At 48.4% G+C, this 27,132-nt stretch overlaps 2 protein-coding genes across 3 annotated transcripts in view; one reads left to right on the forward strand and one right to left on the reverse strand.

Moving 5' to 3' along the window:
• SUDS3 (SDS3 homolog, SIN3A corepressor complex component) overlaps positions 1-27,132 on the forward strand; it is a 1,028,644-nt gene that overhangs the window by 34,173 nt on the left and 967,339 nt on the right. The gene's annotated exons all lie outside the window — the stretch shown is intronic.
• The window catches only part of KSR2 (kinase suppressor of ras 2), a 518,463-nt gene continuing 502,692 nt past the window's right edge, over positions 11,362-27,132 (reverse strand). For both annotated transcript variants that reach the window (XM_050747896.1, XM_050747898.1), the window contains exon 20: positions 11,362-25,461. In XM_050747896.1, coding sequence (XP_050603853.1) covers positions 25,455-25,461 — 7 coding nt within the window. In that variant the 3' untranslated portion in view covers positions 11,362-25,454. The remainder of the gene's footprint in view (positions 25,462-27,132) is intronic.

Here is a 27,132-nt window from a genome sequence, read left to right on the forward strand (position 1 = left end):
GGATGCCCTGGTTTTCTCACTGGTAGAATTACATACCTGTCTGCTGCCATCTGGCCCTCTGGGAGCTCCAAGCTGGAGCATGGGATTCCAGAATGTTCTTAGGTCTGATCCTCAGTGAAGCTCATGGGCTCTTTTTGGTCTGACTTGCGGGCACTCTGGCAGGCAGCTCATCCCCCTGGCATAGACCCAGAACCCATGTGGGTTGGGAGAAATTGAGCCTGTGACTCAGCCAGCCTGGCCTGTCAAGCAGAGATGAGAAGGGAGCAAGCAGCTGGCTGGGCTGTTAGCCATGGGGCTCTCCTGAACCATAGGGCGGGTGCCTGGGGGACAGAATGGGGCTTTGGGATGACAAGGGACCGGCCCTAAGCTCAGGTGACTGCACCCCGGCCCCTGGTGACGGTGGCTGTCTCTAGTAAAGAGAATTTGTTTTTAAGACAGAGTCTCGCTCTGTTGCCCAGGCTGGAGTGCAGTGGCATGATCTCTGCTCACTGCAACCTCTGTCTCCCAGGTTCAAGCAATTCTCCAGTCTCAACCTCCCGAGTAGCTGGGACTACAGGCACGCACCACCATGCCTGGCTAATTTTTTTGTATTTTTCCCAGAGATGGGGTTTTGCCACGTTGGCCAGACTGGTCTCAAACTCCTGACCTCAAGTGATCCACCTGCCTTAGCCTCCCAAAGTACTGGGAATGTAGGCATGAGCCACCACGCCTGGCCAAGAATATTCTTACAAGAATCACAGAGTATGCTGCCTTGTGAGTGAATGGGCTCCTCATCAATCAAATAACTCCAGCAGGAAGCTATAAAGCGGAATCCAGAATGGCCTGTTCATTTGTCAGATGTATCCGTAAGACTGAGCTCTACCTTCTAGGTCTCATTTACACCATCATAACTCGAGTGTCTGGCACAGAGCACATCACATAGTAGTTGGCAAATATTTCTTATATTCATATATGTACAGATCAGAATGTTCTTTCTGGCTTTGACCACATGAGACTTTGACAACAAGTAGCCCTGCCATTTTATTCATTTGTCTCTTCACTCAACAAATATATCCTGAACACCTACTATGTGCCAGGCACTCTTCTAGGCACTGGGGATATAGTAGTGATCAAGACAGATAAAAATTTCTGCCTTCGTGAAGTCTACCATCTCATGATTGGACTTTCATTTTATTTTTTAGAGATGGGGTATTAGTCTGTTCTCACACTGCTCATAAGGACATACCCGAGACTGGGTGATTTAGAAAGGAAAGAGGTTTAATGGACTTACAGTTCCACATGGCTGGGGAAGCCTCACAATCGTGGTAGAAGGTGAAGGAGGAATGAAGTCATGTCTGACATGGCAGCAGGCAAGAGAGAGCTTGTGTAGGGGAACTACCATTTATAAAACCATCGGCTCTCATGAGACTTATTCACTATCAGGGAAACAGCATGGGAGAGACCTGTCCCCATGAATCAATGACCCCCCATCGGGTCCCTCCCACATGTGGGAGTTATGGAAGCTACAATTCAAGATGATATTTGGGTGGGGACACAGCCAAACCATATCAGACAGGGTCTTGCTTTGTCACCTAGGCAGGAGTGCAGTAGTGTGGTCATGGCTCACTGCAGCCTCACACTCCTGGGTGATCCTCCCACCTCAGCCTCCTGAGTAGCTGGGACTATAGGCATATGCCACATTTCTTCATCTTTTTCAGAGGTGGGGTCTCACTCACGACTGGGCTTTTAGCGAGGTAATTCCACAGGTGTCAATCATATTAATCACAATGACAGGCATTGCCTTAGGACGACTGGGCTTTTAACGAGGTAATTCCACAGGTGTCAATCATATTGATCACAATGACAGGCATTACCTTAGGTTTCTGTACCTTGGCCGTATTAACATTTGGCTGGATAACTGTGGCAAGGGGCCGTCCTGTGCACTGTAGGATTTTAGCAGCATCCCTGGTCTCTACCCACTAGATGCTAGTAATAACCTCCCTTCTGCCTCCACTTATGACATCCCAAAATGTCTTTAGACATTGCCCGCGGCCCTGAAGGAGTAATAACATTGTCCCTGGTTGGAAATCCTAGTCATCTATTAAGCACCAACATGCGACAGGCACTTTGCATTCATTAATTTACTTAATCTCTAAAATAACTCCAGGAAGCAGGGATAATTACTATTTCCATTTTACAGAGGAGGAAACAGAAAAGATCAGCCACTTGCTGATGGGTCCCAGTCGGTGCACCTAGCCCTCTGATGCGCAGCTTCCAGCACTTCCCATGCTGAGCCCATGCGCAGCTGCACCGACCAAGCCTAGAGCAGGGTGTCTCTTTCCTGGACTTTTGCAGATTTCTCTTCTGGTTTTACTCTGTGGCCTCTTGCAGAGCACAGGGATTGGGGCCTTCAGAGAAGCCGCGACCACTAGAAAAATACTGCAAGCTGCAGATATAATTGTAAGTTTTCTAGTAGCTGCATTCAAAAGGTGAAAAGAAACAGGCAGCATTAATTATAATAATTAATACACTTTAATCCAGTATCATTGAGAGCTATCATGTCGGCGTGTAACTAATTAAAATTTATTAATGAGATAGTTTAGTCTTTTTTGGCACCTCATTGAAATCTGGTGTGTGTTTTGCACTTGCAGCTCCATTCAGAGCAGCCACATCTCAAGAGTTCGGTAGCCATGTGTGGTCAGTGGCTCCCGTTTGGGGAATGCAGATATGGAACGTTGTGTTGACTGAGGGAATGAAGACAGGAGGCAGGATATTCTCAGCAAAATGGGCAAGGTGTCCCTGAGCCCACAGATCCTGAGGGTTGCCACACTCTACTGTCACTTTCCGCTGGGTTCCTTTGTGTTTATCTGTCTTTCTGTCCCTGGAGCTGAGCTCCACAGTGGGCCTCTGTAGGAGAGGCAGTTTGGAATCAGAGCGGTTGGAATCAGAGGCCAGGGCCCTATCCTGGCTTTATCACACAGGTGCCTGAGCCAGAGCCTCAGTTTCCTCATCTGTGAATTGGGGATGGATTGCTATTCCCTAGAACTTTCTGCGGTAATGGACACATGGAAACCAAGGTGGTAGCCACTAGCCACACGTGGCTATTAAACATTTGAAATATGGCTGCTGTGACAGAGGAACTGATTTTCAAATTTTGTTTAATTGTAATTAATTGAAGTGGAAGTAGCTGCCTGTGGTTCGTGGCCGTTGCATTGGACAGCACAGCTTCAGAGAGTTATCGGAGGATTAAGCATAAAGTCCCTGGCACAGAGAAGGCGTTCAGCACCTGCTGCCTCATCCCCCTGGCAGGTAGGTCCTCAATGATTGTTTGTGGAGGTCCCCTTGAGGGCTCAGCTGACCACTGATGGTGACTGGGAGGAGATCACCCAAGGCTGGGGACACCATCTGAGGGGATTAGAGGCAACAGCCTCTCACGCAGTCCTGGGAAGAGTGCCTGTTGCTACGAGCCACACCGGAAAGCCTCATAATTCACAGAGCATTGGTCAGATTCTTCAGAAGGGTCTTGCCTGAGTAGTGGGAAATAATTAGCCCTAAATGAAATGCAGCTCTGAGTCTGTCTAACACATCTTAAAAGCAATGATTTAGGAGCGCAGTCTGGTGTTCAGACCCCAGTTCAAGTCCCAGCTCTGCCTGCTGTATTACCTGCTGTGTGACTTAGAGCAAGTCGGTTCTCTCTAAACCTCAGTTTCTTCACCTCTCAAATGGGCATGCGTAACAACAGTGCTTACCTCGTGGGGCCTTTGGGAGGACTCAGTGAGCCCTCAGCAAAGTGTTCAATAAATTGTAGCAATTACTGCTGTTCGACTGCAATGGAATGCAATGGAATTTATGTTTAAAAAGCACTTGGTGGCCGGGCTCATGGCTCGTGCCTGTAATTCTAGCACTTTGAGAGGTTGGGTTGGGTGAGTCACTTGAGGTCCGTAGTTCAAGAGCAGCCTGGCCAATATGGTGAAACTCTGTCTCTACTAAAAATACAAAAATTAGCTGGGCGTGGTAGCGTGTGTTTGTAATCCCAGCTACTCAGGAGACTGAAGCAGAAGAATCGCTTGAATTCAGGAGGTGGATGTTGTAGTGAGCCAAGATTGCACCACTGCACTCCGGTGTGGGTGGCAAAGTGAGACTTCGTCTCAAAACAAACAAACAAAAGTGATCCTGTGAGAATTACAGGAGCGGCTGTTAGAAGCAAAAGCCCACAGAGGTGGGGGAAGGGCACACATATATGGCAACCACTAAGTGTCCCAAGTCAGTGAGACTAAGAGCTGCGGTTCAAACCCCTGGTATCTAAGTCCAGAATCCAGGGACTCTGAAAAACATTTTAAAGTTGATACATAGTATTTGCACATATTTACAGTGTACATGTGATATTTTATTACATGCATAGAATGTGTAATGATCCAAGTGGCCCCCAAACACTTGTCTATCAACTGGTGTTTCCACCCCACTGGCTTTTGGAGAAATGAGAAAATATAACAGCATTTACATTTTTATTCTTCAAATCAAGGCCCTCCTAATCTTGGGGTGATAGATAGCCTTTTTTTAATAAAACAATGTTGATACTAAGTTGGAAATATCTTGTTTTTGTTTTGCTTTGGTTTTTAAAATGTCTTTACTTGGCAAAATAAAAAGCTGAGATAATGTTATCAGTATCTCTAAAGTTTCTTTCTTTTTTTTTTTTTTTTTTTTCTTTCATCTAATGGTCCAGGAAACATGGACTATTAGGCTGCCTGGTTTGTAAAAGGTCTCAGAATATACTTGGAATTTTTCCCATGTCTGAGAGCAGTGTTTCTCGAAGCGTTCCACAGAGCATGAATCCACCAAGATACAGTGAAAAAAGGGTTCTGAAGCCAAGTAAGTTGAGAAACCTACCTGCTCCAACTTCTCCTGAGGGAGTTATAATGTTCACGGGCATATTAAAGACTGGCAGGCTGGGCACGGTGGCTCACGCCTGTAATCCCAGCATTTTGGGAGGCTGAGGTGGAAGGATTACTTGAGGCCAGGAGTTGGAGACCAGCCAGGCCAACATGGTGAAACCCCATCTCTACTACAAACACAAACATTAGCAGGGTGTGGTGGGTGGCATGTGTCTGTAATTCAGCTTCTTGGGAGGCTGAGGCAGGATGATCTCTTGAACCCAGGAGGCAAAGTTGTGGTGAGCTGAGATCACACCACTGCACTCCAGCTTGGTCAACAGAGCAAGACTGATATGGTTTGGCTGTGTCCCCACCCAAATCTCAACTTGAACTGTTATCTCCCAGAATTCCCACGTGTTGTGGGAGGGACCGGGGGAGGTAGCTGAATCATGGTGCCCAGCCTTTCCTGTGCTGTTCTCATGATAATGATAAGTCTCACAAGATCTGATGGGTTTATCAGGGCTTTCCGTTTTTGCTTCTCTCTTATTTTTCTCTGCTGCCGCCATGTAAGAAGTGCCTTCTGCCTCCTGCCACGATTCTGAGGCCTCCCCAACCATGTAGAACTGTAAGTCCAATTAAACCTCTTTTTGTTTGCAGTTTCAGGTATGTCTTTATCAGCAGATGAAAATGAACTAATACGAAGACTCTGTCTCAAAAAAAGAAGAGTCTGACAAGTCCTGCTGCAAAGAGCCAACTTAACTTAGTTGCATTTAGTGCCCTTTTTCTTCTTTCTTCTTCTTTCTCTTTTTTTTTTTTTTTTTTTTGAGATGGAGTTTTACTCTTGTTGCCCAGGCTGGAGTGCAATGGCGCCATCTCGGCTCACCGCAACCTCCGCCTCCCTGGTTCAAGCAATTCTCCTGTGTCAGCCTCCTGAATAGCTGGGATTACAGGCACCCACCACTATGCCCAGCTAATTGTTGGCATTTTTTAGTAAAGAGGGGGTTTCACCATGTTGGCCAGGCTGGTCTCAAATTCCTGACCTCAGGTGATCTGCCAGCCTTGGCCTCCCACAGTCCTGGGATTATAGGCGTGAGCCACTGTGCCCGGCCCCTTTTGCTTTTTGACCATAATCACTAACCTCCCATGAACACATTTCAGGAAAACTCCAAGTCCTGGCTGAAGCCACTAATCTTGGAGCTTAAGGATGTGTGTTTCCTTGTTTGGCTTGTTAGCCACTGAGATGACATTTTCCATGTTCATAAACCCCCAGGGGAGCTCCAGGAGTTATAAATGGTGCAGGAAAAACAATGACCCAATTGTCCAACACTACTATAATTTGGAGCCTTGGGAAGGGCAGGGCCTCACATTTAGAGCTGGATCCTGGGCACTCCCAGCTACCTGACTGCAGCCGTGGAACCTGCAACTCACCCCCAGGAGCAACCATTGCAGACTGCTTAGACAAACAGGTATTGTTGGGCATGTTTTGGAAACTAATGTTAATGTCAGGTGAGGCCTGCAGGGACCCAGCCCCAACCAGAGGGCAGTGGTGGCCAGAGGTAGTGGGGAGGGATTGGCATGTGAGAGTGTGTGGGGTGAGCAGTAGGAATTTACATGTCCTAAAGTTGGGCAAGTGTGGATGTGGGTGTGCATGTGGACGATAGTGTATCCCTGTGCACACATGTGTGTGTGCATGTGTGAGCTCCTGGAAGGTAAGGCAGGGACTTGAGGGTGGGGCCACCTCTGGAACCTGTAGGCCTATGAGAAGAGGGTCCCAGCCAGGAGTGAGAGTCCCTGCTTTGGCCAACCCCACCCTTACTTGGAGCTCCAGTCACCTGCACGGGCCATACCAGCCTCACCCTGGACATGACCCTACCTGAAGTCCCTGGAGCCTCTTGGAAGGTGTATGAAATGCTCAAGGGCGGACATGGACATTCCCCCAGAGCTCATTTCAGGATGGGGGGAAGCACTGCTTGCACCACGCATGTGGGGTTTGTATGGCTGACCACATCAACTGATGGGCCATCTCTGGACCACCACTGCCTATGAGCCCAAGCCCCAAATTTTAGCCTGGCATTCGGGGCCCTCAACAAAAGTCCTGCATCCAAGTGCCAATCCTGTTTCCCAGAATGCCCTGAACTAAAACATGCACTGAAGTCTTACTCTGTGCTAAACATTGAAAGTTTTTTTACATCAAGTCAATAAGGATTCACAATTTTTTGAAATAGACACTTTCATGATTTCCATTTTACAGATGAGCAAGCCAAGGCTCCAAGAGATGAAACGACTTACGCAAGGTCACACAGCGGCTAAGTGGTGTTTTGGCCACGACACAAACTCATATCGGGGGTGTCCTGACTATGCATACGAGATGCTCCTGCTCAGAGGTGGCGGCAGACTCCCTGAGGTTAGTGTCTTTGGTTTGCTTTTCTGAAAGTGTGACCGTGCAAGTGTCAGGAGACCCAGGTTCAAATCCCAGCTCTGGCCCTTTCTAGCTGTGTGGCTTTCAGCACACAGCACATGTCTCTGAGCCTTGGCTTCTGTAACTACAGAATGGGGATGACTGTTTTCAACTCCAAGGGTCTTGACTAAGCTGGGCAATGACTGAATGAATGATCATTAAATGCGTGAGCTGGGGGCATCCCTGGCCCTATGCCCACTGCACAGAAGGTGTTTAAGAATGCTGGCTTGGATTTCACTCTGTCCCTTAGCAATTCACATCACTTCTCTTGCTGCATCTGTAGAGTGAAAGCAGATGACTTGCTCTCCAACCAAGGCCTTTCTTATTCCGTGAACACTGTCCAATTGCTCCCCGCTGTAACCCAAGCCAGTGTGCCCCACCATGCCCTGTACTTGCAGGATTTCTCAACCCCAGCACCACTGACATTTTGGGCTGGATCGTTCTTGTTGTGGGGGACTGTCCTATGCATTAGGGGATTTGAACAGCATCCTGGGCCTTTAGCCATTAGATGCCATTAGCATCCCTCAGTTAGACATTGCCAAGTTCCCCGGGTGGCAACATTGTCCCTGGTTGAGAAGCATTGATTCATTGCAATGGCTTTTCATTGCCTCTTGTCTTCCCTGGAAGTCATCAAGAATTGCAGTTCAGGCCAGGAGAGGTGGCTCAAGCCTGTAATTCCAGCACTTTGGGAGGCTGAGGCAGGAGGATCACTTGAGCCCTGGAGGTTGAGACTAGCCTGTGTAACACAGAGAGACCTTGTCTCTACAAAAAATAAAAAAAATTAGCTGGGCATGGTGGCACGCACCTGTAGTCCCAGCTTCCTGGGAGGCTAAGGTGGGAGGATCGTCTGAGCTCAGGAGATTGAGGCTGCAGTGAGCTGAGATGGTACCACGGCACTCCAGCCTGGGCAACAGGGTGAGGCCCTGTCTCAGACAAAACAAAACAAACAAACAAAAATGAATTGCAGTTCAGAGCATGGGCCCCAGATTCAAATGGTCTGGGTATGAATCTTGGCTCCACACTTCCTGCTGTGTGATGTTGAGCAAGTCACTTAACCTCTCTGAGCCTCAGGAGCTTCATCTGCATAACAAGAACAATACAGCATTTGCTGCATGGGACCATGGTGAGGGTTAAAAGAGATGACAAATGTAATGTGCTTAGCACTGTTCCTGGGAACTGAATGATGGGAGATGGGAGATGTGGGTGGGCTCTGGAGAGTCGCATTCTGGGCAAATGTGAAGAGGAGTCCGGGACTAGAAGGGTTTCAGAGGCCTTCTCCCTGCCACCCAGGCAGCTGGGAAGGCACCTCATCTGTGCCTGTGTTTCTGGTTACCAGGCACTTGCCCTGAAGCCAGTGCACAGAGGTTAATGAGCTGTTTAGTTCCGATTACTTGCAAGGTTTCCCTCACTCAGCTCAGCACTACTGTGCCTGATTGATGGTGACCCCACGGCCACAGAAGACCACAAGCCAGAACCAGGATAATCAATTAGTTCCAGGTCCCAGGAAAGACTCTTCCCCTTCTCTTCCTCCTGCAAAAGGAGAGAGGAGGATGGAAGGTTCTGGTATTGTCTCACATCGCCTCCCCACGTCAACACTCTCCCAGAACTAAATGTCAGATCTGGGCTTGAAATAGCTAATGTGTATTGGTTGTTTATGCCAGGAATTGTGCTAAATGTTTTACCTGCTTTTAATCCTAACCACAACTCTCTGAAATGAATGTCATTATTATCCCAATTCTACAGTAAAAAAAAACTGAGGTTCTGAGAGTTTATGTCATTGCCCAGTTGAGTCACCCAGCTGGTCTGAGATAGGCCAGGACAGACAGGCAGATGCTGTAGGAGACTCACTTTTTGCAACCTCAGTTTTCCCTTGTGTAAAATGGGCCAGCTCCTACACCCACCCCATCTGAATGTGGTGAGTGGGAAGAAATCATGCTTGTGAAGGTGGGTCGAAAAGGTTACAGTGCTGGATACCAATTGCTATCCTCTGAGACAGAGATTGCAGGTGAGACAGGTCTGGGTTCACCCAGCAGAGACTGGCATTCGAGGGAGCAGATGGTCACTCATGGTGGAGTTCATCTTTAGGCACTAATGCTAGAAATGAACCACAGTCATACTTTTTTTTTTTTTTTTTGAGACAGAGTCTCGCTCTGTTGCCAAGGCTGGAGTGCAGTGATGTGATCTTGGCTCACTGCAGCCTCCACCTCCCAGGCTCAAGAGATCCTCCCGCCTCAGCCTACCAAGTAGCTGGGACCACAGGCGCCCACCACCATGCCTGGCTAATTGTTTTGTATTTTTAGTAGAAACGAGGTTTCACCATGTTGCTCAGGCTGGTCTTGACCTCCTCCTAAGTTCAAGCGATCTGCCTGCCTCGGCCTCCCAAAGTGCTGGGATTACAGGTGTGAGCCGCCACGCCCAGCCTAGCAATAAATATTCAAACTAGCAACTCATACATTTAAGAACACTTACTAGGCGCCAGTCACTGCTGCAAGTACTGAAGTTAATTCATGTAAGCCTCATAACGCTGGGAGGCAGGTACTACAGGTACAATAATTATGCCCATTTACAGATGAGACAACGGAGACTCAGAGCAGCTAAGTGACCTGGCCAGGGCAACATAGCTTGCATGTGGCAGTGCTATTTAATAGAATTAGACTCCAGCCTGTCAATCTGCTCCCTTCTAGCACATATTGAGAAGGACTTACCAGGACAGATGAGGTCAGTTCTTCCATCTCTCAGCAGCAGCTCCTCTAGGGAGGGGCCTGGGAGTTCCAGTCAGATTTGCCGGAGAGCCTGTTTCTCCATCTTCAGTTATTCTGCTGTTGAATGCGTTGAATAGTCCCAGTCTCACTGGTTTTCCAGGTCAGGTGAGATCTTGTTTCATAAAAGCACTTTATAAAGTGGCTTTTAAAAATCCAAGGTACTTAGAAGCCCGTCATGCTGTGTGTGGCCCCAAGAGGGCTATGAGCTTTGGGTTCTGACCTTGGGGTGGGCCAGTTACTTCATCCCTCTGCACCCAGCCTTCCCATCTATAAAATGGAATTGTGTGGTTGTGGGGATTAATATGGGCGCAGATCATATGCTCAATGTGGAGAGCCGTAGTTGTGTGCACATCCGTGTATATTTCCACATTCACACGACGAATTCACAGACGAATTTCTGCATTCGTCCCTAGGAAGAGGATGCATTTTTGCCCGGCTGGCTGGAAGAATACTTGGCCAGACTGTGATAATTTGGATTACAGTGCAGGAAACACTCACTTCCTTCCCCCTCCCATTCTGGGTGGAGTTTACAGCCCTGTCCTATTGAAAGGCTCAGTTATTTGACTTGCTTGACCCAATGAAATATTAGCGCATATGGTTTGAGTTGGTGTCGTGAATGTGTCTCCACAGGCTGGTTGGCTTGGCTCTTTTTTTTTTTTTTTCTTTTTGAGACAGGGTCTTGCTCGGTCACCCAGGCTGAAGTGCAGTGGCACAATCATGGCTCAATGCAGCCTCAACCTCCCAGGCTCAAGTGATCCTCCCACTTCTGCCTCCTGAGTAGCTGGGACTACAGGTGAGTGCTGCCAGCCTGGCATATTTTTTTTTTTTGGTAGAGATGAGGTTTCACCATGTTGCCCAGGCTGGTCTCAAACTCCTGAGCTCAAGCAATCCACCTGCCTCACCCTCCCAAAGTGCTGGGATTACAGGCTTAAGCCATCACACCCAGCCTGGTTTGGCTTGTATGTTCTGATGATCTTTTACGAGAAGAGCATGCCCCAGGGAGTTTCTTCTTCAGCCTGGCCCCTGAAACAGGGAGACATGTGGAGCTGACTTGAACTTGACCTGAAGCCTGAAGAGGAGCCTCTTAGGTAAACCCAACCTAGAATTGCAGACCCATGAGCACAAGGATAAATGTTAGCTGTTATAAGCCATGGAGTTTGGGGGAGGTTTGTTACACAGCATTACCATGGTGATAGCTGGCTGATACACTGGCCAATGTCATAATTCAAGCTTCTTTCTGTACAACAGACAACAATAGAATTCAGACGGTCTTGGCGGCAGTGCAATGCAGTAATTCTCAAATTCTTTATTGGCATAAATAATTCAGACATTGGTTTTTCACTAAACATTGCACTAAACACAAGAAACAACAGGCTTGCCGGCTCAGAGGCACACAAACTGTCCAACAGCCCAAGTTAGAAATACTTTTTTTAGAAGTGTAGAAAACTTTATAAATGATTCTGTACAAATATACACAGTGGACCCTCCATCCATCTGGCCTTTCTTTCCTGGGCGGCATCTGAATAGAGTGTTATTTCTCAGCAACAAGACATTGGCAACAAGTGAGAAAGAGAGAGACACAGACAGAGACAGACAGAGATAGAAACAAAAAGCAAAAGAAAGAAGTGGCCCCAAAAAAAGAAAACAAGAAACCACCTTCTTACATCAACTCATTCTGCAACAGTCAACACAAACAAACATGGAGAAAAGAATGTGGACCATCGGTCCGCGTTGGTCTGTACAAGAATTAGTCTTTATATATATAATATATATGTATAATATTTATAGGTCTATATACTTTGTGTATAGAAAAAGATAACAGCATAATTTACATATAGAGAAAGCCTTTTTACAATTGAGGAGTTTTCCTAAGGTCAGTAACTTCAAGAGTAATCAACCAAATTAATCATGCGTTAAGTCTGTGGAGTGGATCCTGGTACAAGATCAAGTCTCAGAGACAGAGAGAGAGAAATGAGAGGCTTGGGGTGGAAACGTTGACCACCTAAGTCTGGGACCTTCTCTGCCTGGTCCAGGTATGGTCAAGGGCACAGACATGACGTGACTTGCCTTGTCTGCCCCAGTGAACTTCTGCTTTGGGATCTGGAGGAAGAATGTTCTGTTTCTATAAGGACCTTGGTGGGGTGGGGGCTGGTCTTGCAAGAGACTCTCTCGAATCCTAAGAGGCCTCTGCCTTGTAGACAGGGGCAGCGGGTGTCCTTATGAGACTTGGGCATCCCTCCCCATGTTCACCAGGACCCAAGCATCTAAATAAATGGGTAACACCTACCACCTCTCTATTCTGGTCCCCTATTTTTTTCAGGAATGTCCCCCTAGAGGTGGGATTCTGGGGGAAGATCATTTGGGTGATTGAGAAGAAAAGCCACATTGATGAAGCACCTACTGTGTGCCAGGTATTGCGTAACATTATTGACATTCATTATTTTATTCACTCCCTCCAATAAACTCAAGGGTTAGTGATATATTAAGTGCTCGTGGGCTGCACAAAGCTAAGAAAATTCAAGGAATACTCTGGAGGGGCTGCTGATGCTGAGAAAGTGTGGATGAAATCATTATCCACAATAGACAGTGGCTCAAGAAAGGCAAATTGAGTCAAGTTGAAGCAGATAAACAAGCCTCGCTAATTTGCAGTAGCCACATACACCCTGGGAGTCTGGTGGTCAGCAAAGATGCTTTGTTTTCTGTCTTTCAAACCCTGACATATATTTATAGGGACGGCAAACATGCCATTCCACCAACAGGAGTGATACATTCTTTCCCACACTTCAGACTGTAATGCAGACTTGGCCCGTGGCCCACTATGGCCCCTAGGTCTTCTTCAGTCATTTCTGTAACAAACCAGCATTTTGCCCATCATACCTGTAATGTTTAGTCAGAGACCCTCAGTGTAGGGTCTTTCCATAAATACATTTCCACATTCATGCACGTCCTTGACCTCAACACTCCTATTCATAGAGGGGCCTATTCATAGAGTGATATGAACTGTCCAAGAAAGAGGACATGGTAAGACTGCCGAAGGAGGTTTTTTGGTATGGTAAGACAGAAGTGAGGGCCCCAGAGACATCAGAGACACAGGTCGCAAGAGTTGATAGAGGGAAAGTGAAGCAAAAGAGGAACAGGAATGAAAATGCTTTAGAGAGGAGGGCTCATGGCCAACCCATCTATAGCCAAGATACTTATGGACTTCAGGACCCAATGCAGGGCACTAAGAAATAGAGACACATCCTCCACTGTGTGGAGGCAGGCAGACACACACACACACACACACACACACACACAGACAGGGAGAGAGAGAGAGACAGAGAGAGGTCTGTAGAGCCAGAGAGGGATGCAGAGCAGGCCTGAGGTGGCCTGAGTACTGGTCTGACTCCAGCAAGCACAAAACTCTCCTCAGACATCTTCCCCCACAGGACACCAAGGCTAACAGTAGGAACCAGAGCATGCTGGGGAGAGAAGTCAAGGTCTCCATGTCTGAGCCACGGCACCCTCTGTTTGGAGATGGAGCCTCTAGGGTCCCAAAATCAGGCTTTGGGGAAAGCAGGGAAAGGCAGGCAAGTGCCAGGGGGCAGGCTTTTAGCCACTTGCAGTTACCCTCAATAAAGCATGATCTTGTCTCTGAGTCCACACACAGGCTGTCCCTTCTGTCTGACACACCGTTCCCTACCATTCTACTCAAATTTCAAGACACGGTTCAGAAGTCTCCTCCTCTGACAACCCTCCCCGGAGGGTCTTTTTCTGGGTTGGGAGCTCCTCTGGGGCCTCGGGACCCTACTGGAACTCCTCCCTCTCTTCCACTGGACTCCTAGTACCCTGAAGGCAGCACCTACTTTTCTCCATTTTTTTTTCCCAGAATCACAAGAGGCACTTAATAAATATTTACTAAATGACTATATAAAATGAAGATTTGGGGAATGAAGGGATAAGGGTTGCTCCATGCAAGGCTCTGCTGAGGGTGTAGTGAATGTGGCTGGGGACACGAGCCTTTGAGATACAGGGAAGATTTTCTTAGAATCCTTTGGCTGCTCAACTGGAGGCATTTGAAATCCACCAATGTACCCAAAATTAGGGCTATGAGGAAACTAGAGGACCACGGCCCAGAAGCAATGCCTTGTGGAACATGGGACAGCTACGGGAGCTCATGGAGAACAGAGACTCCAAATTGGATGCCATCTTGGAAGTGGAGTCAGAGAAGCTCAGGTGACACCATGCCTGACCTGCCACCATATGGGCTTCCAGCCTCTGTGCTGCAAGGCTTGGGGCTTTGTGAGGATTGATTCCAGACAGCAAAGTCAGGGTGTGTTTTGATGGGGTGGGGAGTACAATTTATGATATTCCTTGACAGGTAGGGACCACGGGGTCCTCAGGAGGAGATAGACTTCTGAAAAGAAGGAAGAAGGGGCCAGGCAAAGATGTATGCATCTCACAATTGTGCAGAAGCCCTGACCAAGGGCAGCCCCTCCCTTAATGCTCCAGTCGAGTCAGGACTGTCCAGATAGCTTTGAAGGGGCAGGGTATGCAGTGCTCCCTAGAAGGCTGGCTAGGAGGGAAAGGGGACCAGGGCAGGGGGCCTCGGTGTGGCAGGGCAGGTACCTTAGAGTACCTTGATGTCCATGCTGTGGCTACATAGCAGTTACTTGAACTTACACATATGTACCCATTTAAAAATTATCACTTGTAACGCATATAGAAAAATAAGCAGAGGAAAATGGCTAGAATCTCACAGGACCAATACATTAATTGTCCAGGACGCACTTAAGCTTCCAATGCCCCAACCTGGGAAGGGCTGTGTTGGGGAGAGGTTGACCCCATCCTGGGCAGAACCCCAGGCAACTCAATTGTCTTCTTGGAAGATGTCCCAATCCCCAAAGCAGTTTTCCAAGATCTGGTCTTTTGCAATGCCCGACTCTTCCTCTCTGTTACCCTTCCCAATCCTGGGACTGCTGGAAGCCCCAGGGATTCGATTCTAGGGGTAAAACAGCAGGACCTGCAGAGGCCATCCTCACCCACTGCCTGTCTCCATGCCCAAATCAGTCAGACGGGACTGGACAGAACTGCCACATCTTGTCCAGACTGTCTATGTTGTTGCTTCATTGCTACCAGAGACAGCCATTCTAACCTGGCCTGACTCTTCATCACAGTGAACAGGGAATTGCAAGCAAGGTGGAAAAGGCCCTTCACTATCTGGGGGACTTTCCTTCCTGGGGAATACAGAGGGGCTTTCCTTGAGTAGCCTCAGAAAGCAATACCAGGATTGCCGGATGCAAGTCTCAAGATTTCAGCTCGGCAAGAGGGTCTGCTTCTTAGAAGGGCTGTGGAAGGATGGAGAGAATGACTGGAGATTTCAGCCCCTGTCCACGCAGATGATGGCGAAAGGCAAGTCCACATTCTCCTTACCTAGACAGCCTTCAAACCACTGGTGATGCTAACCAGTGCTTTGAAAACCTATTTCCCTGCCAAGTTACTCGAGGAGTCTCCTCCCTGGGTTCTCCTCTTCCCCTCTGATTTCCTTTCTCCCACGGAAGGTTGCGGATGGCAGGATGCTGGATTTGATTCCTGGTCGTGTGGCCTGGAGACAACTCAGGGGACATCTGGCAATGTCTGGAGATGGTTTTGGAGGTCACACTTCGGATGTCAACTGGAGGCTTTTGAAATCCACCAATGTACCCAAAAAAAAAGGGCCATGCTGGAACGAGAGGACCGCGGCCCAGAAGCAATGCCTTGTGGAATATGGGACGGTTATGGGAGCTCATAGGGAAAAGAGACTCCAAACTGCATGCCATCTCAGAAGTGGGGGTCAGAGCTCAGGTGACACCATGCCTGACATGCCACCATATGGGCTTCCCGCCTCTGTGCTGCAAGCCTTGGGGCTTTATGAGGATTGACCCCAGATAGCAAAGTCAGGGTGTGTCTGGGGATGTTTTTGGATGTCACCAGTACCAGGCGCTACTGGTATCTTGTGGGGAGAGTTGAGGAAGCTGCTTAACATCCTCCAATGCCCACGACAGTCGCCACCTCAAAGAATTATCTGGCTCCAAATAGCTCAACAGTACTGAGGTTGAGAAACCCTGGCTTAGAATGATCATCTCTTCCTCCTTTTCTTCCTTTAGATCTTGACTTAAATGTCACCTCCTCAGAAAGACCTTTGCCAGCAGCTCTCCCACAGTAGCACCCTCTCCCATGTTTCTGGTCCCCCAAGAGTTTTCTTTCCATAGATCTACATGAGTTGCAAATTTATATATTTGTTGTTGGCTTGGTTCTTGTCTCTCTTCCCCATTGGGCTTTAGGCTTCAGAAAAGGGGAGACTTCGTATCACTCATCACTGAATGCCCAGAGTCTAACACATAGTAAATGCTCAACAAATCACCCATTGAATGAATAGTTGTGAAGAAATCTCTGTCAGAGAGGACAGAGGTTCACTGAATTCCAAACAAACCCAGAATGCCAGCATCTGTGTGAGGACACAAGACTTCTCTTCTACCTTGATCACCCCATCGCCCACCCCTCAGAAAAGGCCTCTCTGGTTATTGTTGGCCTGTATTTATTTCCTCCTGATATCCTGATACCAGCCTTTCCAAAATTCTCATGGTAGTGCTGGAGGTCAAGGTATTTTTAAACTAGAAGAACTAGCCAAGCTGGTATTTTTTTTAAGTGGTGGAAAAGAAAAACTAAGATTTGTTTTTAATCATTTGACTTTCAAATCTAAGAAGGCGCGATGCAAATAGCATGTTGGCATAAACAATTGCTGCCCGCTCAATGGAGGGAGGGAGCCATTCTTCTGAGCTAATTTAAGCTAAATACATGGCAGCTATTTTTCATCTCTACAATTGTGCAACTTTCTCCTCCGTTTACAATACACGGGAGATATTATTGGGCAGAAGGTGGATGGGGGATAAGTGAAGAGGGGAAGGAAAAGAAGAGGCAGTGGACAAGAAGGTACTCTCAGCCACTGAGCTGGTGATTAGAGGCATTTCAAGAGCTCAGGAGTAGAGTTGGTGGTCCACTAGGACCTCAACATCTTCTCTGGGTGGAAACTTGATTTTGAGCCTTCCATTCAGGGAAGAAACCAAAGAGTAACTGGAGTCAGGCTCCTTTTCCTGCCCTTTATATGCAACACCCCCTGACTTCCCAGAAGCCCAGACTGAACTGCAGAAATTTTACAAACCTCCTCAAGAAAGAAAAGCCCTTGCAGCCCTCCTGCACACCACCATGCACACTGTTATTCCTTAAGGCCCCTATATGCCATGACTTCCAGCCCAGATGTTACTAGACTGGGGGTAGCATTCAGGCCTTGTGGTGAAGCCGTGCCAGAAAAGAAATGATTTTTCTCCAAGCAGGCAGATTACCGAGTAGGATCATACACAAAGTCTCAAAGACAGAATCTTTCTTTCTGCATCTTCCAAGTTCCCTAACTAAGAAGAAACATCTGCAGGGCCCTGATAGACTGTCCACCAACTACAGCCCAAATGGCTTGGCTTCTGGAAGCTTCTGAGGCCTGAGTTCTAAACCTACCTCTGCCTCTTAGAAAGGACCTGACTTAGGGGAGTTTATTATAGCTTCCCCCTCTGGGCCTCAGATCCTGCTTCTGCAAAAGGAGAAGTGTGAGATAAGGGAGGGTCACTCATATCCATCTTAAGTGGTAACTCGAATGCCCTGAAGCTACATCTGTGATCAGTGGGAAGGCATGCTGTGATGGATTAATGACATCTGCCAAGAGTACAGGAGGGGACGCTGGTGGTAGATCCATTACATATTTGTACTCCTAGGACCAGATCTTTCTCCTTCTAGATCTTATAGATAGAGGTCCTTCTAGATTGTCATCCCAATGACTTGGTTGAAGATTAAAACCCAGGTGAAAACTTAACTAACCCTTCTGAGGGTGTTACATCTTAAAATAATTTTCACATTGGCCTCCAAGCCATGGTATGTTGGAGAAGCCACCAACACACAGCAAATTTGATCCCTCGATTGGGAGACACCATCAGCCAGATGTGGCGTTCTTGTTCATGGAACCACTGTCCACATGCATGGAATCAGGGTCTAAGCTACCTTTCTCATCTCCTAGCAGGGTCTATGAATGCTAGTGGTCAGCATTTTTCTGTAGGCCAGTACACTGACATTGCCTCCTTCAGTACAATGTAAGGTATCAAGTCTCATTCACAGAGGTTGATCTTGTTGGAGATTCAGAAACAGGTCTGGGAAAGCTTGGGAAGAACAGTATCCTATCAGTCATTTAGAGATTCAACCACACAATAGTGTCTTAAAAGTTCTGAAAAATCCTGCAATCAAGAAATTTAGTTTCATTTTACCTAAGCATTTCCAATGCATACTTGTCCCAGGACCCTTTCAATAATGCAGTGTCCAGCTAGTTTTCCATGGAACGAAAGGTCTATGGAACACACTTGGGAAACAAGGTCTTATTTAGATCAGGCACATTCTAGACAGAGTCCATCTCCTCCAGCTCAGTCCTCAGTCGAAGGAGGGCAGCCATTCTCAACCCCATGAGATGAATCCTTCATATTCTTGGTGTTAGGAAATGGGAGCTGCATGATCCCAATGAGTGGGAAGGAAGGGCCCTTTCCCACCCCCGAGAGGGAAGAGCACTCACTGATGTACGCCTCTCGGGAACACAGGACCACAGTTCAACGTCCAGCGTGAGAGAAGGAGGGGATGGGAAGCCTGGAGCAGGGATGCTGGAGGGACCCAGAAGGGGCTCTGCCAACCAAAACACACATTTCCTGGAAATCCGGGCTGCTGCTGGCAGCCTGTCAGTTTGAGAACATAAGTGCAAGTTTCTGTGCAAACTCCCAGGAGGGTCCTTGCTGGCCCCTGCACCCTCCCTTCTACAACTTCCTGCTTTTCCTCTCTCTCTCCTGGTTCCAAGTTGCCAATAAGTGTCAGAGGCTGGGACTGTGACATCCCCATGAGCAGCTGGGCACGAACCCCTGGACCTGGGGGTGGGTTCCCGGGAATGGACGAGCCCAACGACTTGTTTTTAAAATGCTGGGTCTGCAATTAGGAGGCTGGCTTCTGTCCCTGTACCGCAGGTACCTCATTGAAATGAGAATAAGTCTACCTATCTCCCCAAACCATCATAGGAATTCCAGCCTGGCATGTAGTAAGTGCTCTGTGAACAGAGGCTGTTCAGGGTGGATTGTTACTCTGCCTCCTAGACATCCTGGGCCACCTGATCCAATGGGTCACTTCATAAGTCACAGATATTAAACCTGGCAAACTGGCTGGGCACAGTGGCTTACCCCTGTAATCCCGGTGCTTTGGGAGGCTGAAGCAGGGGGATTGCTTGAGACCAGGAGTTCAAGACCAGCGTGAGCAACATAGCAAGACCCTGTCTCTACAACAAGTAAAAAATTAGCGAGGCATGATGGTGTGCACCTATAGTACCAACTACTTGAGAGGCTAAGGTGGGAGGATTGCTTGTGGCCAGGAGTTCGAGGCTGCAGTGAGCTATGATCATGCTGTACTCCAGCCTGGGTGACAGAGCAAGACTCTAAGTCTAAACAACAACAACAAACCTAACAAACTCATTGGGGTTGATATGGCACCCACAACATGGTCTGGCAAAGGGGAATCCCAATACCCGCCAATGGTGCCCTTCTAACTCCCTGTGCCCGGGTCTTACTCTTACCCAGCAACCCTCTCTGTCTGCATTCTGTAAACATTTCTTAGCACTTACTATGTGCCAGGCACTACTAAGACAAGTCCAGTAGGTCAATGGGACTGCAGATTTTCCACTTGCCCCACTACTGGTTTCAAAATTAAACTGGTAACAGAATGGGTATGGATTACAGGGCCTCAAGAAGGGAGTCTGGGATTTGGGTTAATATCATAGTCAGGCACTGAGCAGAGAGGACAGAGGTTCACTGTGGCTCCACCTTCCAGGACCCAGACTGACATTTGCTGCCTGTCACTCCCCTTGGAGTTCAAAGTGATTCCCTTGCAGGTGTGTGCAGGTAAGGGTGAGGTGGTATGGGAGGGGGCGAGGCTGGGAGCCAGGGAGAGTGGCCGCGTGAGTCTACCTGGGAACTTCCCCACATCACAGGCAAAGCCAAAAAAGGAAACAGCAAAATGTAGCTCATAAAACCCCACTCGTTTGTCAATGAACAAGAGTATAGATAAAATCAGATGCTATGTCACCAACCGCTTTGGATGGGGCCATGAAGCACATTCAGGGGTCAAGTGACAGTCCTGCTACAGACAAGCCACTTACACACAGGCTGCTCCCACACAGCCACAGAACTGAGATCCAGAGCTGTGGGAATTCAGTGATGGGACCTGTTGATTAGGGCAAGCTTGGTAAGCATGACAGCAACAGCCTGACCTTGTAGACCAGGAATTCTGGGGAATCTATCTTCCAGGGGACCTGGGTTCTACAGTGGAGGACCAGTCAAGGCACAAGAGAAAATGTCTTAGAGGGTGTTATGAGTTGCGGTCTCCCCACATCTTTTCCCCACCAAAAAAAAAAAAAAAAGACATGTTGAAGTCCTCATTCCTAGTACCTCGGAATGTGACTTCATTTGGAGAGAGGGTCTTCGCAGATATAATTAGTTAAGATGAGGTGATACTTCAGGAGAGTGGGCCCCTAATCCAATATGACTCATGTCCTCGTGTCCTTAAAAGAAGACGGCCATACGAAGATAGGGACACACAGAGAGATGATGAGGGCAGGGATTGGCCTGACATGGCTGCAAGCCAAGGAATGCCAGTGATGACCAGGAAAGCACCAGGAGTTCAGAAGCCACCAGGAAGGATTCCCTTACAGATTTCAGGGGGAGCACGGCCCCGCTAACACTTTGATTTTGGACTTCTGGTGTCCAGATCGGGGAGGGATGATATATCCGTTGTTTTAGGCCCCAGTGGGTGGTGGTTTGCTGCAGCAGTCCTAGGAGCCTCACAGAGCTGAAGAGGGCTTGGGCATACTGATGGCACAGTGGAACAAGACCAGCCTGCAGGGGATGGATGTGTGAAGTGAAGGTGTGCATAGGATGAGGACAGGGAGGGCATATTTGAGAACTCAAGACTGAGAACCAACGTGGGGAAAGAAAGCCAGGGATGGGAATAAAATCACAAAGCATTGGAACCCTAATCTAATAAGATTATTGTCCTTATCAGAAGATGAAGAGATAATGGGGATGTGCAGTCACAGAGGAAAGGCCACGTGAGGTCATGATCAGAAGGCAGCTGTCTGTAAGCCAAAGAGAGAGCCCTCACTAGAAACCAACCCTGCTGACACCTTGATCTTGGGATTTCCAGCCTCAAGAAGTGTGAGGAGTAAATTCGTGTTGTTTAAGCCACTCCGTCTGTGATATTTTGTTATTATGGCCACCCTTAGCAAACTAAGAGTATTAAAGTCCAGGGAGTCGATCCAGCCTTCAGGGCCTGAATTGCCTCCGAATCACACAGGCCAAGAAGTCAACCTCTGCTCCACCCTATCCAAGGACAGGGAGTTCTCTACTGCCCGAGGCGGCGTGCTGAATCCTGGGGCAAGCTGGCCTTCTTCCAATGAAACAAGTTCTCTCCCCCTCCAGCTTCCTGTTCTTCCCCTGAGAGCCATATCCAACCCTCTCTATCAAAGGCTAGCAAAGTTAGGAAAGGGCCAGATTGTAAATGTTTCTGACTGTGGGGGCCACATCGTCTCTGTTGCAAATAGCCGGCTCCCTCACTGTAGCACGGAGCGGCCGTGGTTGTGTACATGGAGAGGTGGCTGTGCTCCAATAACATTTTGTTTATTGACATGAAATTTGAATGTTATAGAATTTTCATGTCATGAACTATTATTCTTTTGATTTTTCCTCAGTTAAAACATGTAAAAACCATTTGGTAGGCTGGATATGGCCTATGGAGCATAGGCTGGCAGCCCTGGGTTTAGATTTCTCAAGATAATGATTGGCCTGAGCTCTGTGTCTACTACTTCCTCCGTGTGCCTTTGATGATCATCTGTAGGTGGAGATAGGAATGGTGGAAGGTGAGAGAAGGCTGGTTTTGTGTGTTTGTGGGAGGGACATGATGTGTGTATATGGCATGGGAGTGAGAAAAAGGGAAGAACTAGGTTTTCTGGATACAAAAGTCTAGTGATCAATATCAGTCAAGGACTTCTGTTGACTGACAATCCAAGGTAGCTGTGGAGACAAATGGATGGGGTGAGGATGGGGGGTCCAGGGCAAGATGAAAATTTTCTCTTTGATCAGTAAAAGGAATACTAGGACGAAATGGATCTAAGCAATGACTTTGGGTTTCCAGCTTGGCTCTGGGGATGGGGACACAAGGAGCATGTCCTCCCACAGGAGGCCAAGAAGGAAACTCCTTGGTTTTATGAACAACCTGTACTCTGGAAGAGTTGAGTGAAATTTATATGCAAATCCACATGCCCTTTAAAGAAAGCTGAGATGTTTCTCTCTGCAAAGCCAAGGCTTCCTGGTGAATGTTCACCCTGTGGACTGGTCCCCTTGGGAAGCTAAGGGGTTTGCTAAAAGCAAGACAGACTGGAACAACTTGCTGTTGAGTCAGTGACTTGTGTATACTGGGCACCTGTGTGCAGCTGTGACGGGACAAGGGCAAATACACAAATCTGGGTCATGTGGATTGTATAGAATGAGTTGAAGGTGAGGCTGGTAATTATGATGTAAAAATATACAGCCTCTTTCCTCTTTTTTTCCTCCCTGCATAAGATGAATATAACCTCCTCCCAAAACTTCATCAGTGAATAAAGATGGAGGCCAGCAGGGAAAGCAGTGGTCTGGTTCTTCCTGGATTTAAATGTGTGCAAATTAGAGCTGGCTTCTCAACAAGTCAGGGAAGTGTAGGGGGGATAGGGTAGGGGTGTCAGCAAGGGACTGAAGGCCAGGAGCCTGGCCTCGCTGCAGCAGAGACCAATGCACGTGGGGACAGAGTAGTGAAGTGGGGAAAGATCGAGAAGTCAAGAGCAAATGACACAGATTCAGGGATGGACTCAAGGCACCCTGTTCCACAAAGGGCTGGGTTTTCCCCCTGGATCACTCAGGCCCTGTCCTTAATCCCAAACTGGTGCTCATGAATGAATGCAAAAATCAACTGTTGGACACCATGCTAGGCCTTGCCAAAGGCTGTGGTTGGATATTTTAGCTAATTCTGGAAACAGAAGAGGCAAGAGTGAGAAGGTGCCAGTTCTTGTGGACATTTTAGCTGCAGGGTAGTAGACCCTGGCTACCTTTTCCTTCCTCGTATCCTTTCTCTTGGCACAAGGGAACATGACAAGGACTTGAGTCCGTGGACCCAAGAAGTCCTGGTGTGATGGAAGAGAAGTGAGTGGTTGGGTTTCAGGCACTCAGTAGGCTGCTGGGCAGAGCCAAGGCAGGTGCAAGTCCAGGCCAAGGGCTGGGACACAGAGTGTTGTGTCGGGATGGGGAGGTGTCCATTGACAAGAGCCATCCCCAGCAACCCCAGAGTGGCTGGGGCTCAGGCAAACATGTATAAAATGCCTCCAAGACACACACATGTCAAGCCAAGAGCCACAGATGTCCCCAGAAGAGCAATGTCCACTTAGGAGCAGCCCAAGCCGGGGTCTTTAGTCCTGTAGTCCCAGATAGCTGGGAGTGTTGGAAAGGCAATTCGGGAGGGCCCTTTGGGAAACACAGGGGTTTCCTGTAGCCAGGCTTCTGCGAAGCATGACTGGTCTCATCATTCTTCCCAGTGTGGAAGCAGGTTTGGCTCCCAGAGCATGAACCAGTCTGAGAGCCAGCCAAGGTGGGGAAGAGATCCCTATAGGTCTGTTTGGATTTTGGGAGTAAGATCAGGTAAGGGTTTTGAAGTTCTAGGTCCTCTCTCTGGCTCTCTAGGAGGGAGATGCCTGGATAGATAGCAGCTACAAGAAGACTAAGGCCCAGGCAGTACCCAGGAAATACAGAGGGGCTGTGGGCCGCCCTGAGCTCCCTGTTCACTGCCCAGATACTCCTGCTATTGCTCTGCTTGGGGACAGATTTCCCTTTTGTACCAGGTCACATTCAGGGGGTCAGGGCTTTGAAAACATGGGCAAATGACCCAGAGGCTCTCGTCTCCCATCTGCATGCCCAGCCTGCTCCCGGCACCCTTCCTGCAGAACACCAGTGGTTTCCCCAACATGGTCAGGAAGAGTCGCCGGCCCAGGTTGGGAGCAAGAGGAGGGAGGAAAGGTGGGGCACTGAGGGAACACACACAGGTGAGGGACACAGGCTTCCGATGGGAAAGCCACTCCAGGACCCCGCACCAGGCTAGAGTGGAGAACACAGAACTGTAACAAACGACATCCTCCTTTGTGCTTTCCCAACAGGACTGCTTAAGGGTGAAAGGCAGGGAAATCTTTTGCAAACGTGTTATCACAGGTACAACCACATAACCCAACATGGACATATCCCAAGGACCCTCATCCACCACGGTTGGGGAATAAGCTTCACTGGTGTGAGTAGCAGAGAAGAGGGAAGAAAAGGAATGTCCTAGAATTCCCTGCCCAGAGCCCTGATTCTCAGGGACCAGACTTCAGGTGCCCTGAATGATGGTGAGCTCTAAGGAGCCCCTCAGAAGTCATCTTGGCTTTCCAAATGGCAAGGAGGTGGGGGCAGTGAGGTGAAAAGGGGTGCTACTCTCAGAGAACAGGAGGAAACAGCAGAAATGGGGGCATAGGTCCCCCAGAGAGACCCAGCACTCAAAAGACGTTCTAACTTTCCTATTGTACTTCAGAGCTCTACGTAAAGGTGCCACATGCCATGACAGGCTTGGGTTGGGGTATCTGAAAACAGATATTTCCAAAGGAACGAGCTTAGCCACTCCCGACCTTCCCTACTCGATCTTGGCTCAGCAGCCTTGACTAAGCCACCGCTTGGCTCTGTACCCCTCCTCTTAGCTTCCCAGATGGCACAGCTGGAAACCACCACACAAAGACAGAACTGAGGGGTGCCCCATCACCGGGGCAGTCTGGCTCTTGCTTGTCAAGGTGAAACAAGAGTGAACAGCGTCGAACACACAGACACACACACACTTAGCCCCAGCTGCAAGCCCGCCCACGTGGGGCCTCCTGTCCTAGTCCCATAGCCCAAAGGCACCACGTGCAGCCTGCAGTGCTTTCATTTGTGCTGTTCCCTGGGCCGCACTGACCAATAATGCATCACCCTGGCTGGTCCGGTTCAGTCCTAGCTCGGGGGTCCCCAACCCTGCCCGAGGAAAAGGGCTCAAGTCTGAGGTGCAGGGAGGCCGCCAAGCTGTTGTCCAGTGCTCCCAGGTCGGTCAGGGTTGGTACCCTCTGATGCTGAGTCTCTGGCCTCCTGAGCTGGCAGAGGACAGAGCAGGGAGGGAGAGGTGACGGGAGCCCAGGCAGCTGGACGCCGTCCCGGTGTCCAAAGGTCACAGCCTGGAGTGGGGAGAGAAGGGAGAGAGTGGTGAGAGCTCACAAGGACATGATGATATCATCTGTTGTGAATGAGCAGCCTCTCAGAGGGTCAGGTGGCTTGAGAGGAACAGTTCCTGGCTTCTGCAAGAAGACGTGGAAGAGATTTCTGCTAACTGAGGTCGTACTATACCCTGGGCTCTGTGCCAAGTGCCACACATACCTGATCCCATTTAAGCCTGAGATGAGCCTGCAATACAGGCTACGAATATTTTCAAAGATGAAAATAATCAGTGATGAACTTCTATGACAGAATCATACAATTTCACAGATGAAAACACTGAGGCTCAGAGAGGTTAAGTGTTTTGCCCAAGGATACACTGCCAGGAAGCAGCAGAGTCAGGATTTGAACTCAGAACTTTTCCCACTTGGGCATGGACTAGGAATGGTCATCCAGTGTGTGGGGCTGGAATAAAGCTCCATAACAGCTAGAGATGCAGCAAGAGGGGGTGGGACTGGGATCCACACCATAGCCTCCTGCTATGAGCAGACTTTGATGTCCACTGCAGCAAAAGGAACTCATTTATTTTGTTCACCGCTGTATTCTCACTCTTAGAACAGTGTCGAGCACATAAAAGATGTTCAGTACACATAGGCTGAATAAAAAAAGAATGAATGGAAGAGGAAATGAATGGAAAATTCCACTGAACCCAACATCCCATTCTGCTAGACCACAAAGTTTCTGGTCCTGTGTTTGTTTGTTTGTTTGTTTGTTTTTTTCAGCCCAACTCCACAATAAAATATAGAAAGAGAAGCCTCCTGCTTTTCCCTCCAACCAGTAAACTTTAAGTCCCTCTCTTCAGTTAAACTGCTGGGTCCTGCCTGGAGCTCCAACACTAATTCTCTAACTTGCCAGCACTCCTTTAGCTGGGCAGAGTTTTTGCTTGTTAAAGCTTCCTTCTGTCTGTTTTCGTATCCAATCCATTGTAAATCCTGCCAGGCTGCCAGCACAGGGCTCATTCTCCCTCCTGGCAGATGACGGCAGCTGAGCTACAGTGAGTGCCTGCTATGTGGGAGGCACCTGCTCACCAGGTGCTCTGCACGTGGCCACATGGAACCTGCACAGCACTTCTGCTAGAGCAGTTTCACCGCCCTCACCTTTCAGAGCATGAAACTATAGCTCAAAGAGGCCGAGTGACATGCCCAAGGCCACACAGCTATTACACAGTGGAGTGGGAATTCCAATCTACGTCTGCCTGTAAAGTTTATGCTCCTTCCAATGGTCTGGGGAAAGGATAAGCCCCTGGGGAACGAAGAGATTCCATCCTGCAGGTTCAGCAAGCTCAAACGGCAGGGGAAGGGAGGAAAAAAGAGCCTCCCAATGTCCACAGCCCCTGGGAACATCTGTTCTTCAGGACGCTGCCTTGGGGAACTTCATGGGAAGACTCTGACAATGGCTATGGTACACCATGCCCACAGGTGGGGGTATCTATATCTGTGGGTACTGCTTGTCTTCAGTGGGTAAGCCATGGTAGTACAAGTGTGTATATACACATGTCTTCATGTGCCATGTAATGTGATTGTGATTGTGTACCTGTGTGTATGTGCCTGAGTCTGCCTATGTGTGCAGGCTTCCATGTGGGGGTGTGCGTTCATGGAATGTTTTTGTATACGGATGTGTGTGTGTATAGATCT

Source organism: Macaca thibetana, chromosome 11, assembly GCF_024542745.1.
Source record: "Macaca thibetana thibetana isolate TM-01 chromosome 11, ASM2454274v1, whole genome shotgun sequence".
NCBI lineage: Eukaryota > Metazoa > Chordata > Mammalia > Primates > Cercopithecidae > Macaca > Macaca thibetana.